We start from the raw sequence: 18,301 nt of genomic DNA on the forward strand, positions 1-18,301 counted from the left end.
GAAAAAGGGTGAGTTGAGGGAGTGGCAGAGGGAGAGAATCTTCAAGCTGACTCCCCGCTGAGCATGGAGCCTGATGTGGGGCTCGACCCCACTACCCATGAGATCACGAGCTGAGGACCTGAACTGAAACCAAGAGTGGGACGTTCAACCAGATGAGGCACCAGGCGCCCCAGCCTGTCTTTTAGTTATAGTATGAATCCTCCAACTTTTGTGTTCTTTTACAAGATTGTTTTTGGCTATTCTAGGTCTCCTCCATTTCAATATGAATTTTAAGATCAGTTTGTAAATTTTTGCAAATTAAAAAGAAAGCCATTTGGGATTTTGATAAGGATTGTTGTTTATTGAATCTGTTGGGGAATATTGCCATCTTAACAATGGTAAGTTTTCTGATCTATTAACAAGGGATGGCTTTCTTTTACTTAGATATACTTCAATTTCTTCCAACAAGAAAGTTTTATAGTTTTTACACTGAGTTTTACATCTTGTTAAATTTATTCCTAAGTGGTTTTTTTCTTTTTGATACTATTGCAAATGCAATTGTTTTCTCAAATTTGTTTTCAGGTTGAGAAAAGATTCTTTTTTTTTTTTCCTAAAGATATTTAGAAAGAGAGCATTAGCAGGGGGAGGGGCAGAGGAAGAGGGAGAAGTAGATACCCGGTGAGCAGGGAACCCCATTCGGGGCTCAATCCCCGGACCCTGGGATCATGACCTGAGAGCCAAAGGCAGACGGTTAACCATCTGAGTCACCTAGGCACCCTGAGAAAAAATTCTGAACATACTTTTTTTTTTTTTTCCTTCATGTAATCCCCAGCGCAAGTCTAGAGGTAAGTATTGTTTCTCTTTGCAAATGAGGAAAAAGATTTAAAGAAGTTAAATGATTTTGCCAAGGTAGTATTTCAGGGAGTATATCTGGATGAGTGAGGAGGCAGTTCGCTCACCTTGACGGCGGACCATTGAATGCTGTCTGTCCTTCCTTCCAAAGCCAGGATGCAGTACCAGGAGGGTTGGGAGGGATTAAGGAGTCTCAAGTGAATGAGGTATTCAAGAATGAGACTTGCATCTAGAACGTGGTGATGTGGGTGCTCCTGCCCTATTCCTTAAGCCTTCAGGGTGTATTGGGAGGCCGTTTGAGTCAGTGATGAAAAGCCCAGGCCCGGGGTGCCTGGGTGGCTCAGGAGGTTAAGCCTCTGCCTTCGGCTCAGGTCATGATCTCAGGGTCCTGAGATTGAGCCCTGTGTTGGGCTCCCTGCTCAGCAGGGAGCCTGCTTCCCCTTCTCTCTCTGCCTGCCTGTCTGCCTACTTGTGCGCGTGCGCGCGCCCTCTCTCTCTCTCTCTCTCTGTAAAATAAGTAAATCTAAAAAATAATAATAATAAGACCAGGCCGTTTGAGCTCTGACTTCACTCCCTTAATTTGCTACCTAATTCAGCAAGTCATTTTGATTCTCTTTCATTTTCATCCTCCTTAGAGTAGAGCAGTTATCAGCCCTATTAACCTTCATGGGGTCCTTATTAAGAGGATTAAATCACATACTATCCATATTCCTAAAACTCAGAGCCCAGGGTTTAGCACATAGTGTTCTGTTAAAAGTTCACTGTAATTGTTCTGCTGCTTAAAGCTTTATTCTTATTCCATTCTCATTTTTCTCTTTTCAGTACAAGTTCAGAGATCTAACTGTGGAAGAACTAAAGAATGTAAATATGTTTTTCCCACATTTCAGATATTCTATGGACACTTATGGTAAGAATCATAATCCCTAGTTTTAGCTACATTAAATTGTTAATTATTCACAGAGAGCTACAAAGTTATAATTTCTCATTTCTCTCTTCTATCCCTTGATTTTGAACTATACTTTGCAGCCTGTGGTTTAGGAGGAAATTTAAGTTAATACAATGTATTGTATTAGTTTTCTGTTGCTGCCGGAACAAATTAGCAAAAATGTTACAGGCTTAAATACAGAAAACAAATTTTGGTGGCCAGTGGGGTTGTGGTGCTGGGGTGCATGGGTGAAAGAGAGGAAGGCGATTAAGAGTACACTTAACTTGATAAGCACTGACAAATATATTGAATTGTTGAATCATAATATTGTACATCTGAAACTAATAGAACACTGTGTTATTATGCTTGAATATAAATAAATAAAATAAAAAGCGAACAATGACAACCAATCAGCACAAATTTAGTAGCTTAAAAAAACTGAAGTTTAGGGGCACATGGATGGCTCAGTCTGTTAAGCATCTGCCTTCAGCTCAGGTTGTGATCCTGCGGTCCTGGGATCGAGTCCTACATTGGGCTCCCTGCTCAGTGGGAGCCTGTTTCTCCCCCTCCCTCTGCTGCTGCTCTCTCTCAAACAAATAAAATCTTTAAAATAAAAAACAACAACAACAAAAAGCAAAACTCAAGGTTACTGTCTTACAGTTCTGTAACCTAGAAGTGCAATACATGTTTGGACTAAAATCGAAGTGTTGGAAAGTCTTAGTTCCTTTATGGAGGCTCTGGCAAAGAGTCTGTTTCCTTGCCTTTTTATTATTTTTATTTTTTTTAAGTTTATTTATTTCTTTTAGTAATCTCTACATACAAGGTGGGGCTGAAACTCATGACCCTGAGATCAAGAGTTGCATGCTCCACTGACTGAGCCAGCTAGGCGCCCCTCCTTGCCTTTTAAAATTTCTAATGGTGACCCACATTCTTTCGCTCCTCATCTCTTTCCTCCATCTTCAAAGGTAGCAATGTTGCATCTCTCAGACCATCCTTCTGTAGCCATATCTTTGTTTTTAAGAACCAATGTGATTAGATTAGGCTCACTCCAATAGCATAGGATAATTTCCCCATCCCAGGGTTCTTAACTTAATTGCATCTAAAATGTCTCTTTGCTAAATAAGTTAACATATTCACAGGTTCCAAGGTTTAGGGTTTTGGGCATCTTTGGAGGCCATTATTCTGCCTACCATATGGTTGATTCTGAATTATTAATAACAAAAGTTTTAGTTATCTTGTTCACTTATAGTTGCCTAAGAAAGATTTTACATTACCATCTTTCAGAATTTCTGACCATAAGCCATACATGGAGATACATTTCTTTTTAAAGATTTCATTTGTTGGGGCGCCTGGGTGGCTCAGTGGGTTAAGCCGCTGCCTTCAGCTCAGGTCATGATCTCAGGGTCCTGGGATCGAGCCCCGCATCAGGCTCTCTGCTTGGCAGGGAGCCTGCTTCCCCCTCTCTCTCTGCCTGCCTCTCTGCCTACTTGTGATCTCTGTCTCTTTGTCAAATAAATAAATGAAATCTTAAAAAAAAAAAAAAAAAGATTTCATTTGTTTATTTGAGAGAGAGCATGAGGGAGAGAGTGCACACAAGCATCAGGGAGGGTAGAGGGAGAAGGAAACTCCCTCCCGATGAGCAGGGAGCCCGATGTGAGACTCTATCCCAAGATTCTGGGATTTATTGAATGCCTGATATGTTGCCAAATGTTTTAGCTACATTATCTTTCATATTTTTTACAACCAAAGCTGTGAGGTAAGTGTTACCACCTTCGTTTTTCAGATAAAGAACCTGAGGCTCAAAGAGTTTAAATAGCTCACTAAAGTACACAGGAAGTTAGGGATGGAGTCCGCTTTGTACATGTGTCTGTCTTGCCCTCTGCTCAAATACAGCTTGTTCTTTTATTTTTTTATCCTTTTTTTTTTTTAAGATTTTATTTATTTATTTCCCAGAGAGAGGGAGCACAAGCAGGGTGAGTGTGAGAGGGAGAAGCAGGCTTCCCGCTGAGCAGAGAGCCCATTGTGGGGCTCGATTCCAGGACCCTGGGATCATGACCTGAGCCGGAGGCAGACGCTTAATGACTGAGCCACTCAGGCACCCCTAGCTTGTTCTTTTAAAGGTCTTTCTTCATCATAGAGACTTAAAAATGTCATTATACCAGTTAATTCTTAGTTTCATTTTCTCCATTTAGAGCAAGCTAGCCATGCCATTAAACTCTCAAGCTATAGGATTAATATTGTCAGTGTACATTTCATTTTTGAATACAGTGATAGTCATGTGTCATAATCACTTCTACTTTGGATTATTAGATTATATATATTTACACCTACATCTTCTCTATCACATTTCTAGGTTATTCTGTTTTCTTGAATAACAATCCCTTTTCCACTGCTCTTTTTCATTTTTGTTTTTGCCATGGAGTGAGATCCCTATACCAACTGTTACCTTTTACTTATATAGTTCAAGGTAAACATTTGTGTTTATGTATCCTCTCGGCCTTGAATTTTCTGTCAGCCTGGTTTCCTCTTTTCACTTTCTAATAGGTCATCAAATTTAGTTAGAATTTTTCCTCCTACTGCCTAAATAGGATGGTTACTAAGTACTAAGAGAACTACCTTCTCAGGCAGTTGAGTAGTTTGAAACCAGAGGTAGTGTTTTCTGTATTCAGTTCAGAGTTGAGAGCATTAATTCTCTGACACTGTATACACAGTCATTGATGGGTTAAGTTGAAGTTACAGACACATGAAGGTGGAAAAAAGATTGAAAATAATGGAGTTAAAGAAATTGAGGAAGATAATTAGTGATCTTTTTTTTTTTTAAAGATTTTATTTATTTGACAGACAAAGATCACAAGTAGACAAGAGAGGCAGGTAGAGAGAAGTGGGAGTGGGGGGGAAGTAGGCTCCCTGCTGAGCAGAGAGCCCGATGCGGGGCTCGATCCCAGGACCCTGAGATCATGACCTGAGCCAAAGGCAGAGGCTTTAATCCACTGAGCCACCCAGGTGCCCAAGTAGTGATCTTTCAAAAAGGTCAGTTTAAAAAATAAAGCTAACACTTTTTTCCTTATAAAATTATAGTCTGGTATCTGAAAGTGATTATAACTGATTTGTTACATGTGACAATTATTTGATAATGTCCCCACATTTGCTAATCCTAAACTTCTTAGGTGTGTTTTCACATTAACTCATTTGATCCTTATGACAACTTTATGATGCAGTCTTACTGTCTTTATTGTATAGATGATGGAACTGAATGTCAAAGAGATTGAAGTAGCCAAAAGTTGCCAGTGTCTGAGTGGGGAAAGTAGGCCTGGAACCTGGGATTTCTGTATCAAAGCCCTGTGTGTTTTCAGCTGTCCTCTTGACTTTCTAAGAAAACAGTATCTAGTAATTTCCCCCTTGTCAGCATATTTACAGATTCAAAGATGATGAACTTTAGAAATTATGTGTGCTTCTTTACATGTGTATATGCATGCTACAAACTTAAAACTCTTTTTTCTACTTTTGAGTGCACATTTTGGGGCTTTTTTTCTTCCAGTGTTCAAAGATAGTTCCCAGAAAGACCTGCTGAATTTCACTGGCACTATTCCTGTGATGTATCAGGGTAAGTGTGGCAATTGAGAAAATGTGGGAGTTTTGTAAAAGAGCCACTAAACAAGAACTTATATTTGTTTAGTTCCGTAACATTCTGAAAGTATTTTCACATATATTTTTTCATATATGTGTGTGTGTGTGTGTGTGTGTGTGTGTGTGTGTGTGTATAAAATCTATACAGAACCTTGTTGGACATAGCAGAATGCTGTCCCATCTAGTCGGTGGCCTAGATTAATATCAATTAATCCAGTCCAGTTCAACAAATACTTACTGAGTGTCAACTATGTGCGACTACTCTGCTAGGGGCTAGTGTACAGAGGAGGATAAAACAGGTGTGGGGGAGGAAGATCTTCCTCTGCTCTTAGCTGGACTTAGAATCAAACTGACATGAGACGGATGAAAAGGAGAAATTCAAACTAAATAGGTGTGTGTATGGGGGATGCACCAGACATGAGATTCCAAAGGCAATGCGGTAACATGAAGCTTATTTGAGCTAAGGAGAGGGGCGGGGCCTGTGGACACAAAAGGGAAACAAACCATGAGCAAGAAGGGAAAGGAGATGCTTGGAAAAACAAAGGTTGCCCTATTATGTAGTAAGTTTTTTAGGTAAAGGGGAGTCTCTGTAAGGAACTCTTTTCCTGGTATAGGCCCGTCTTTCCCGCTTAAATTTCAGCATTTGAGAGGGAGACAGAGACCATTTCCTGTATCTGCTGGGTTTCGATTACTTTTAACTCAAAATCATCTTTATGCCAAAGTGGCCTGTCTTGGGCTGCCTGCCCTGGGCCCCTACACAGATATAGGGAGTGTTCTTGTTGCTTTCCATAGCAAAATGCAAGGATCACACCTTTTCCTCCATTATATCAGTGTTTTATTCCTCTCCCTTTCCATCTGTATGATGTCCCCATTCTATGGGTAAAACTGAATCTTAGCCTTGTCAAGTGATTTACCTAAGACCACATAGTGGTATCAGGCTATAACTTGAAACTCCAACAGGAAATTTGAGGCCGTTAGAGCTCAAAGAAAGCAACATATTTTCAGGTGGCCTGACAGGTTAAAATAATTCAGTGCCAAAAAGAACAAACAAAAAAATCACTAGCTCCCCTATACTTAACTCTTCCTAGTTTTCCAGACCTACTTCTGTCAATGTTCAACAGGACTAACCTTTCACATAGGTATAGGTGATTGCTTCTATAGTATGATGTAAAGAACACCAGGGAAGCATTGGTTCTAATACATTTCTCTGAAGGGGTGCCTGAAATGCCACAACTAAAAATTTATTCCTCTTTTAAAATGCAAAAAATTCCAGGAAGGATATTTTTTTTTTTTAAAGATTTTATTTATTTATTTGACAGACAGAGATCACAAGTAGGCAGAGAGGCAGGCAGAGAGAGAGGTGGGAAGCAGGCTCCCTTCCGAGCAGAGAGCCTGATGTGGGGCTCGATCCCAGGACCCTGGGATCATGACCTGAGTCAAAGGCAGAGGCTTTAACCCACTGAGCCACCCAGGTGCCCCCCCAAGGAAGGATGTTATCCAAAATCACTAATACACAGTGCTGTGTTTATAGAAAATGCTTGATAAATATTTATTGAATGGTTGAGTTGGTATATTTGGTTACTGACTAATAAATGAATTTGCTGGGCATGTGAGAGAGGAGGTGCCCTGAAAAAAGGGCTGAGGAGGATTTGAAAACAAATGGGGAGAGAACAGTGGAGTTTGCTCCTTTACCAAAGGTTCAGCTCTGTACTGTGGGAATACACTACTTAAAAGGCACAAAGAAGCTATATTTCAGGGGACTTTTTTCAAAGCAGGTGCTTCATTTCAGTAGTCCCCAGACTGTTATAAACCCTCCCTAATTTCTTCCCATCTGTAATCGTCATTGCCAGGGGTGCGCTCATCTTTTATTCATGTCCCACTATGACACCTGCTTTGGCACAAGAAATGCATAGAAATTCAGTTTGGTTTTTATACATAGCAATGTGGTTGCAGATGAAAGTTGTTGCTAGCAGTGAGCTCTGCAGAAACTGCAAAATTGATTTTCATTTTCCTCCTTGCTCCTTTCCTGCCAAGCTCTCAGACTCTTTCCAGGCTGCCTAGAGAACCTTTCTCAGACCTGTTCCCCATTGCTTGTGTTCTGCATTTATTATGATTAGATATTAGAAAGAGAGAGAGAGGGGCACCTGGGTGGCTCAGTGGATTAAAGCCTCTGCCTTCGGCTCAGGTCATGATCCCAGGGTCCTGGGATCGAGCCCCACATCAGGCTCTCTGCTCAGCAGGAAGCCTGCTTCATCCTCTCTCTCTCTGCCTGCCTCTCTGCCTACTTGTGATCTCTGTCTGTCCAATGAATAAATAAAATATTTAAAAAAAAAGAGAGAGAGAGAAAGAGAATTATTGCCTACCCTAATGACTGATTGGTTGATGGATTTCATTCCCAATTCTTACCTACCCCAGTGATGTCAAGGGTAATTATATATTAACAGAGGAACTCGTGAATTTAAATGAGTCACTGCTCAGTGTGGGGAAGTAACAGGAGGGTGTAAAACTTATTTTAATATCATTGGTATGATGCCCCTCATTGGCATTCTGCCTTTCCAAGAGCCAAGGAGTTATTTCATTGATTCTTACACTGGGTCTTCCAAGGTGATAATGGTACCTGCAGTACCTTTATCTTTGCAGTACACTCTTTTTCTTCTCTGCTTTTGAGTAGAATTATATCAACTCAGTGTGATCCACACTAGTTATTTCCTGCCGATCAGACGGTCAGAATGTATTATCTTTATTGTCTGTAAAATGGCACAATAGTACAGCCTCGCTCTAGGACTATGAGGATTAAATGAATTACTGTAAGTAAAGCTCTTGGCATAATGCCTGGCACGTAATAGATGCTTAATAAATGTTGACCATAATTATTTGTCTGCTTATATTTCTTTCAGTTACTAGTTTTATTAGTATAATAATAATGTATACTCATGCTAAGAAAATTTAAACAATTGAGAAAGGATGAGGTTAAGCTTGTAACTAACTTCCTACCCCCTCCTATTTCCTTGATGAATCTTCCATTGATACTTCCTTATACATACCTGCAGACATTTCTAGATTATTTCTTATTATCTCTCCAAGATTGTGTCAAGGTTGTGATGACACTTTTTCTTCATCCACTCATTCTTTATTGGATGTGTATTCATCTTAATAAGATGATACACATCTGAACTTTATTTACAGCTAACTTAAATTATACTTTTATGATATAATTACTTCAGATCTGAGGACTTTACCAGGAGTTCTGACTCTTTGGCAACGAATTATTGAAAGCTAAATGGGCAGGGTGGGAGGCAGGGCATTTGCTGACAGAAAAGAATGGAGAAGAAGGAAGGAAGAAGAGAACAGAACACCAGTAGTGAATCTTACCAGTTAGACATGGGAATCAGGCTCACCAGTTGCTTTGCTAAGCATGGGCTATGAAAATGCATGGACGCTCCTGGGGAGGGGCATTGAGAGAGGCAGCAGATCCTTGATCAGTTAGGAAGGTACCATCAATAGACATTTCTTTCCTTTTCTTTAATGTATAATGATTAACACAGAAAGTGGAACCATCAGGATTTGGCCTACTATAACTATATTATGAAACAAAAAAATTTGCATGGCCTAGAACTATGGCTTTTAAATGTTTTGATTGTGACACACAATAAGAAATACTTTTATATACATAGTGTACACATGGGTGTGCAAACACACCCTATATACATATATATCTTAAATACCATACTACCTGTCATTTATTTTATTTTCAATTCCATTTTAAGATATTGTTTGCAGCCTGCTAAATTAATTTTGTGACCGAATTATCATGACCACAATTTGAAAAACACTACTCTAGAAAATATATAATATTCGACAGAGTAACTACTTCTGGAGGAATCTGATGGTGTGTCTCAGTACCCGTCAGTCACTTTGTGGTGCTTTGATCACATGACTTTATAATCATAGAATTATCTATGGATCAATTGTTATATTATGCCTATACCCAAATTGTAAATGTTTAGACACTATGGTAATTAATGTTGACTATACTTATTGTAGTGATCATTTTGCAGTATATACAAATATCAAGACATTACATTATACAGTGAAACTAATGTTATATGTCAGTTGTATCCCAATTAAAAAAATTGTTTTAAGACTTAGACAAAAGTAGAAGAGGAGTGTGGTCCTGAGAACTAAATCACATGGAAAGCTTTTAAAAAATGTTATCCACACCCGTCCCATTGAATCAGAAGCTTTGGGGGAGTGGCCCAGATACTGGTATGTTTCCAAGTTCCTTAAGTGCTTTTAATGTGAAGACAGGGCTGAGTATCCTTGTATTTTTAAAGGAGGAACCAAGATGAGAAAAGCAGCTGTCAGTGGAAGGAAGATCTCCTTAGTAAAAAAGGATTGTAGTGGAAAATAAAACTTGGCCTATTTCCAAAATGGGTTTGAGGTAAATTACAAAAATTGCCAACCCTTCATGGCGTTCCCCATGTCATGCACCGTTCTAAGAATTACATACCTTAACTAACTTTTACATACCTTAACTAACTTCATCCTCACAACAACCCAATGGGGTCAGAGGTATAATTATTTCCATTTTATAGGGGAAGGAATTGAGGCACAGGGAAGTTAAGGAACTTGCCTAAAAATCATAAAGCTAGTCATGGGTAAAACTAGGATTTGAACCTGGGCATTCTTGCTCCTGAGCTGCCCTGGTCACAAGTATAGTGAAAGACATGCAGTAAGACCTGTCAGGAGATAGAACAGAACAGCTAAGGTAATTGATCAGATTTCTAGTTTAAGTTTAGTTTTTTACATTTTTATTAGGCTTACCTTTGGGCTTGCTGGCATCCAGAGCCGTGAGAGATTTTTGCTCTTGGTAGGCTTGAGGTATGTACGTAGTAACTGGTTAACACTGAAAGGGCCTGCACTCAAGTTCCTGTCTCTCTGTACGCTCCATCCTAAGAACCACTGGATGAGGTAACTCTGGAGGTTATTTTCAGCTCCGAGTTCGATGTGTCTAACCCAGCTTGTTCGCGCTTAAAGAGCAAATTGAGGGTTGGTATCAAAAGTATTGACTTTGTCTTTGTTGATTGATTCATTTTTCATTTGTTTCTTCATTCACTCACTCTTACTTATATAAGAAACCTTTTTTCTCAGCCAGTATGTTAGGCACTGTACTTGGTGCAGGGGATATAGAAATGAATAATACATCATCCTCTGGGAGTTTACATTGTGAAAGGAAACACAGACCCTGTAGGCAAATAACTTCAACGCAGTGTAAGTATAAAAATAGAAAGGGTCCACTACCTTTCAAGAAAGGTGGAATAGCGCTGCTTGGGTGGAACAAAGAAGGTTGCATGGATAAGATGCTGCATCCCAGATTCCTGGCACAGCAAGCCTTATAAATATTTACTGAATTGCATGAGCTGGTCGTTGTCTTAATTTAATTTCTTCAAGTGTTATGCTGGTGCTTTAATGGGAACGTGAAAATGGAGAGGTAGGCCTTGATTTATATAAATCCTTTATATATACACTTGACTACACTACACGTCTTCAAATGCCACCTAGCTGTACCATAAATATGATGTGTGTGCTTCATCATTGTTTGAAAAAGTGTTTATTTTGTCTCAAATAGGTAATACGTATAATATACCAATTCGTTTGTGGATTTTGGATTCCCACCCTTTTGCTCCCCCAATTTGCTTCTTAAAGCCAACTGCAAATATGGGCATCTCAGTTGGAAAACATGTGGATGCTCAAGGCAGAATATACTTGCCCTATCTTCAGAACTGGAGCCATGTAAGATACTTTGGATTTTCTTTTACAAGTTTTTGTTTTTCTGAGTATCTGTCTTTATCCTAAGGGTACAGATAAGGTACTGAATTTTCTTTCAATGGTATTCCTTGTATGGACTTGAAAAATATTTTGAAACTGAGCTCCTTGGAGTTGCTCAAGTTCCAGAACCCCAGTGACAGACCGCAGCCTGTATGAAGTGCTCTCTCCAGGTTTGGAGCCAACTTTTATTTGCTCCCTCTTCTGATAGCTGTGCACTACTTGATAAAACATATGAAAAGTTACTAGCAAGATATTGGACATTAGTTCCTAGTCCCTCCTTCTTAAAGATTCTTACGTAATTTATGTAATTATTTGTAGTTTTGCCCAGTTTTAACCTTTATGTAAATTGAACCACACTGTATATAATCTTCTGTTACATGTTATGTTTTAACTGAGCATTAAGTTTTAACCAGTTTACTTGCTTTACAAGTTCTCACATGCAGTTCTGTTTTCTGGACTTTTCATCTACCATTACATTGAGCACTTCTCATTTTAAACAGTATTTTCAAAATACATCGTCTTTGGAGCGCCTGGGTGGCTCAGTGGGTTAAGCCACTGCCTTCGGCTCGGGTCATGATCTCAGAGTCCTGGGATCGAGCCCCGCATCGGGCTCTCTGCTCAGCAGGGAGCCTGCTTCCTCCTCTCTCTCTGCCTGCCTCTCTGCCTGCTTGTGATCTCTCTGTCAAATAAATAAATAAAATCTTTAAAAAAAAAAATACATTGTCTTTAAATTGGTTGCCTGATGATTTCACATAAAAATATTGGCATAATGTATTTACAAATTGATCTGTTGTGAGAAATTTAATGATGAGCATCCTTAATATGTACATATAAATGTGTATATATTATAAGTCTTTAATAATTTCCCATTGATAAATTTCTAAGAGCGGGATTGTTGGATCAAAGTTTATAAATATTTTGAAGGCTATTCTTATATATTGCCAAATTCGTCTCCAAAAGGTAGACAATATGTATGTCAGCCATCACTTGAAATCAGCATAGAATCCCTGTTTTGTAGTACTTTCATTCTAACAGAAGGTATTATCATTAAAGCAAAACAAACCTTTGCTTCTCTATATATATTTACTTAGAAGGATATAGAGTATGTTCTCCTTTTTGTAAGCAATTTCAGTTTTTATGAAAGGATAATTTACGTGTCCAGGAAGTTGTAGGACAGGAGGACTGGGAACCCCTGAATGAGACTAAGGATATGTCAAGAGTCAGGTGAAGCTGGAGTAGAGAATGGTGTTAGGATTACAACTTTTTAAAAAATATATATATCCTATAAAAAGGTGTGCAATTATTTTGTCTTTATACTTTTCTATATATTTCATATATATAAAACCAATAAGAAGAAGAAAAGAAGAAATGCAAAAAGAAGGGATGCTCACCAGGTGGCTGGTAGAGATTAGGTGGAGGAACACTGACCTTTTACTTTAGAATCTGTACATGATTTGCTTTATTTGGTGATTTTAATAAATAAGATTCCCAGTTAAATGTGATAAATAGGGCATAATAAAAATTTGTCATTTGGAGGGACAAAAATGTTATATTTTTTTAAAATTTTTAAATTAACATACAATGTATTATTAGCCCCAGGGGTACATGTCTGTGAATCACCAGGCTTACACACTTCACAGCACTCACCATAGCACATACCCTCCCCAATGTCCATAACCCAACCACCTCTCCCCACCCCCCTACCCCCGGCAACCCTCAGTTTGTTTTGTGAGATTAAGAGTCTCTTATGGTTTGTCTCCCTCCCGATCCCATCTTGTTTCATTTATTCCTTTCCTACCCCCCAAACCCCCCACGTTGCCTCTCAACTTCCTCATATCAGGGAGATCTTATGATAATTGTCTTTCTCTGATTGACTTATTTCAGTAAGCATAATGCCCTCTAGTTCTATCCATGTCATTGCAAATGGCAAGATTTCATTTCTTTTGATGGCTGCATAGTATTCCATTGTGTGTGTGTGTGTGTGTGTGTGTGTATACCACATCTTCTTTATCCATTCATCTGTTGATGGACATCTAGGTTCTTTCCATAATTTGGCTATTGTGGACATTGCTGCTATTAAACATTCAGGTGCACGTGCCCCTTCGGATCACTACATTTGTATCTTTAGGGTAAATACCCAGTAGTGCGATTGCTGGGTCAAAGGATAGCTCTATTTTCAACTTTTTGAGGGACCTCCATGCTGTTTTCCAGAGTGGTTGCACCAGGTTGCATTCCCACCAACAGTGTAGGAGGGTTCCCCTTTCTCCGCATCCTTGCCAGCATCTGTCATTCCCTGACTTGTTAATTTGAGCCATTCTGACTGGTGTGAGGTGGTATCTCATTGTGGTTTTGATTTGTATTTTCCTGATGCCAAGTGATGTGGAGCACTTTTTCATGTGTCTGTTGGCCATCTGGATATCTTCTTTATAGGAATGTCTGTTCGTGTCCTCTGCCCATTTCTTGATTGGATTATTTGTTCCTTTGGTGTTGAGTTTGATAAGTTCTTTATAGATTTTGGATGCTAACCCTTTATCTGATATGTTGTTTGCAAATATCTTCTCCTATTCTGTCAGTGGTCTTTTGGTTTTGTTAACCGTTTCCTTTGCTGTGCAAAAGCTTTTGATCTTGATGAAGTCCCAATAGTTCATTTTGCCCTTGCTTCCCTTGCCTTTGGTGATGTTCCTAGGAAGAAGTTGCTGTGGCTCAGGTCGAAGAGGTTGCTGCCTGTGTTCTCCTCAAGGATTTTGATGGATTCCTTTCTCACATTAAGGTTCTTCATCCATTTTGAGTCTGTTTTCGTTTGTGGTGTAAGGAAATGATCCATTTTCATTTTTCTGCATGTGGCTGTCCAGTTTTCCCAACACCATTTGTTGAAGAGACTCTCTTTTTTCCATTGAGCATCCTTTCCTGCTTTGTCGAAGATTAGTTGACCATAGAGTTAAGGGTCTATTTCTGGGCTTTCTGTTCTGTTCCATTGATCTATGAGTCCGTTTTTGTGCCAGTACCCTACTGTCTTGATGATGACAGCTTTGTAATAGAGCTTGAAGTCTGGAATTGTGATGCCACCAACTTTGGCTTTCTTTTTCAGCATTCCTCTGGCTATTCAAGGTCTTTTCTGGTTCCATATAAATTTTAGGATTATTTGTTCCATTTCTTTGAAAAAAAATGGATGGTATTTTGATAGGAATTGCATTAAACGTGTAGATTGCCTTAGGTAGCATAGACATTTTCACAATATTTGTTCTTCCAATCCACGAGCATGGAACATTTTTCTATTTCTTTGTGTCTTCCTCAATTTCTTTCATGAGTACTTTATAGTTTTCTGAGTACAGATTCTTTGCCTCTTTGGTTAGGTTTATTCCTAGGTGTCTTATGGTTTTGGGTGCAACTATAAATGGGATTGACTCCTTAATTTCTCTTTCTTCTGTCTTCTTGTTGGTGTATAGAAATGCAGCTGACTTCTGTGCATTGATTTTATACTCTGATACTTTACTGAATTCCTGTTCAAGTTCTAGCAGATTTGGAGTAGAGTCTTTTGGATTTTCCACATATAGTATCATATCGTCTGCAAAGAGTGATGGTTTGACTTCTTCTTTGCCGATTTGGATGCCTTTAATTTCTTTTTGTTGTCTGATTGCTGAGGCTAGGACTTCTAGTACTATGTTGAATAGCAGTGGTGATAACGGACATCCCTGCCGTGTTCCTGACCTCAGAGGAAAAGCTCTCAGTTTTTCTCCATTGAGAATGATATTCTCTGTGGGTTTTTCATAGATAGCTTTGATGATATTGAGGTATGTACCCTTTCTCCCTACACTGTGAGGAGTTTTGATCAAGAAAGGATGCTTTACTTTGTCAAAAGCTTTTTCAGCATCTATTGAGAGTATCATGTGGTTCTTGTTCCTTCTTTTATTAGTGTATTGTATCACATTGATTGATTTGTGGATGTTGAACCAACCTTGCCGCCCTGGAATAAATCCCACTTGGTTGTGGTGAATAATCCTTTTAATGTACTGTTGGATCCTATTGGCTAGTATTTTGGTGAGAATTTTTGCATCTGTGTTCATCAAGGATTTTGGTCTGTAATTCTCTTTTTTGATGGGATCTTTGTCTGGTTTTGGGATCAAGGTAATGCTGGCCTCATAAAATGAGTTTGGAAGTTTTCCTTCCATTTCTAATTTTTTTGGAGCAGTTTCAGGAGAATAGGAATTAATTCTTCTTTAAATGTTTGGTAGAATTCCCCTGGGAAGCCGTCTGGCCCTGGGCTCTTGTTTGTTGGGAGATTTTTGATAACTGCTTCAGTCTCCTTACTGGTTAGGTCTGTTCAGGTTTTCTATTTCTTCCTGGTTCAGTTGTGGTAGTTTATATGTCTCTAGGAATCCATCCATTTCTTCCAGATTGTCAAATTTGCTGGTGTATAGTTGCTCATAATTTGTTCTTATAATTGTTTGTATTTCTTTGGTATTGGTTGTGATCTCTCCTTTTTCACTCATGACTTTATTTATTTGGGTCCTTTCTCTTTTCTTTTTGATAAGTCTTGCCAGGGGTATATCAATATTATTAATTCTTTCAAAGAACCAGCTCCTAGTTTCATTAAATGTTCTACTGGGTTTTTTTGGCTTCTATTTCATTGATTTCTGCTCTGATCTTTATTATTTCTCTTCTCCTGCTGGGTTTAGGCTTTCTTTGTTGTTCTTTCTCCAGCTCCTTTAGGTTTAGGGTTAGGTTGTGTACAAAAATGTTATCTTAATGTTTAGTTTCGTGACTGAAATTGAAATCTTTTTCATATATCAATCGATTATGTATGCTCCTTCTTTTTTGAATTGTCTGGTTATCTTCTTCATCCATTTTTACCCTTCTTTTTAAATTTTTTTGTAAGCTGTCCTCAAACAGTATTTTGACATCTGTGCCCTGTTTTGGGAATTCATATTTCCTATTTCTTCTTTCTGGTTTTCATTGGGATCTTTTTTCATAGTTTTGTTCATATAGTAAATACTCAGAGATAGTCCCATAGTCTAGTTGAGATTGTGCTTGATTTCACTTCAAACAGTATTGATTCCATTTTACTGTTTGAACCTCTTTACTATATATAAGCTAAAACAAGTTTTTTTTTAATTTAAACTAGTCTTTTTTTTTATTTTTTTTTAAAGATTTTATTTTATTTATTTGACAGAGAGAGATCACAGTAGACAGAGGCAGGCAGAGAGAGAGAGAAAGAGGGAAGCAGGCTCCCTGCTGAGCAGAGAGCCCGATGCGGGACTCGATCTCAGGACCCTGGGATCATGACCTGAGCCGAAGGCAGTGGCTTAACCCACTGAGCCACCCAGGCGCCCGTAATTTAAACTAGTCTTAAGAAGACAATACATTATTTAAATTGCCCTATTTAAAAGTACTACAGTAACTTTTAAGTTGCACATGCAGTTGGAATTTTATTTTTTTTTATTTATTTATTTTTTTTTTAAGATTTTATTTATTTATTTGACAGAGAGAAATCACAAGTAGGCAGAGAGGCAGGCAAAGAGAGAGGAGAAAGCAGGCTCCCCGCTGAGCAGAAAGCCTGATGTGGGGCCTGAACCCAGGACCTGGGATCATGACCTGAGCCGAAGGCAGGGGCTTAACCCACTGAGCCACCCAGGCGCCCCTGCAGTTGGAATTTTAATTATGTAGTAGAATTACATAGAATTTTGGAACTGGAAGAAATCTAGAGGCTGTCTAGGCCAAGGATTGCAGACATTTTCTGCATTTGGAATTATAATTATATAGTAGAATTACATAGAATTTTGGAGCTGGAAGAAATCTAGAGGCTGTCTAGGCCAAGGATTGCAGGTGTTTTCTCTGAGAGATTCAGTGTGCTGTGTTAGGCCTACAGAATTTTGTTGAACAGCAAAAGTGGTTTTGTTTTGTTCTTAACATGAATTTGAATGCCTATGTGTATACTCTTTCCAATTTGCCACAATAACCATCTCCCTAAATTTTCTCATACTTGACAACTTCACACATTATTATCTGCTTGGTCTTTAAAAGTGTTTGAGATTTTGATCCTAATAACTTCATCCTCTTGATTTATAAATAGTGAAACTCAGGCTCTGATAAATTAAGCATTTTTTAAAATAAGCAAACTAGTGAATATTTTTAATAATAATAAATATTTTACACTTATAGCATATAGGTTACATGCATTTGTTTCTCATAACAGCCACTTGAGATTTATTTTTCATATTATATTGCATATTAATATATTATATTTTTCATATTATGCTGCTGATAAACTGAAGGTCAGAGAGTTTAAGTGGATGGCTTAATAAATTAATAGAAACAGTACTGGGTTAGATAATATTTTATCAGTGTTTATTGATTTGATAATACTTATATAGGAGAAAAACATTTTTTTGAGGGTTTTTTTTTTTTTTTAACAGATTTTACTTTTACTATTTTGATAGAGAGAGTGTATGCACACGTGGAGTGGGAGGAGGGACAGAGGCAGAGGGAGATAGAGAATCTCAGACTCCACACCAGGTGTGGTGCCCAGCCCAGGGCTTGAGCTTATGTCCCTGAGATCACGACCTGAGCTGAAACCAAGAGGCAGACACTCAACCAACTGAGCCACTGAGCCACCCAGGCGCCCCTGTTTTGTTTTTTCTTTTAGGAAATACACATTAAAGTATTTAGGGGTGAAAAGGTATTAATCTGCAATTTATTCGCTGGTTCAGAAAAATATAGAGAGGGAAGGAAATAGAAAATATCTGTGCTAAAAAGTTAACATTTGAGTGAGCTGGGTGAAGAGCATATGAAAATTTTTTGTACTTGTTTTTTAACTTTTCTGTAAGTCTGCACTTATTTTAAAATAAAAAAATACAGACAATTCCTGAACATAGGTACTTTGCTATAATAAGCACATTCATGTTATTTTCCCATCTTTTGGTGATATGGATTAGCATTTCTCTAATTTTCAGTTTAAAGAATTAAATAATTTTTCAGTTAAAAGTCTTATGTATTTTATACGGTAGTTTTTAAAAACTAAGAGCATAATACAAAACTTTCTGTTCATTAACTTCATAATAATATATAGGTTAACAAGGTAATATTCTTTAG

The 18,301-nt window shown here is 38.3% G+C and overlaps 1 protein-coding gene across 5 annotated transcripts in view; it reads left to right on the top strand.

Annotated features, from left to right (window-relative positions):
• The window catches only part of LOC111150136 (UEV and lactate/malate dehyrogenase domains), a 49,825-nt gene that overhangs the window by 4,850 nt on the left and 26,674 nt on the right, over positions 1–18,301 (top strand). For 4 of the 5 annotated variants that reach the window (XR_002640789.1, XR_002640790.1, XM_022507513.1 and 1 more), the window contains exons 2-4: positions 1,654–1,738; positions 5,295–5,360; positions 11,013–11,176. Coding sequence is in view for 3 of the 5 variants with exons in the window: in XM_022507513.1 (XP_022363221.1) it covers positions 1,654–1,738; positions 5,295–5,360; positions 11,013–11,176 (315 nt within the window). In the remaining 2 variants the exon portion in view is untranslated. The remainder of the gene's footprint in view (positions 1–1,653; positions 1,739–5,294; positions 5,361–11,012; positions 11,177–18,301) is intronic. The other variant, XM_022507515.1, reaches the window with a different exon arrangement.

Source organism: Enhydra lutris, unplaced genomic scaffold (genome assembly GCF_002288905.1).
Source record: "Enhydra lutris kenyoni isolate GAN:26980312 unplaced genomic scaffold, ASM228890v2 scaffoldscaffold22, whole genome shotgun sequence".
Classification (NCBI taxonomy): domain Eukaryota; kingdom Metazoa; phylum Chordata; class Mammalia; order Carnivora; family Mustelidae; genus Enhydra; species Enhydra lutris.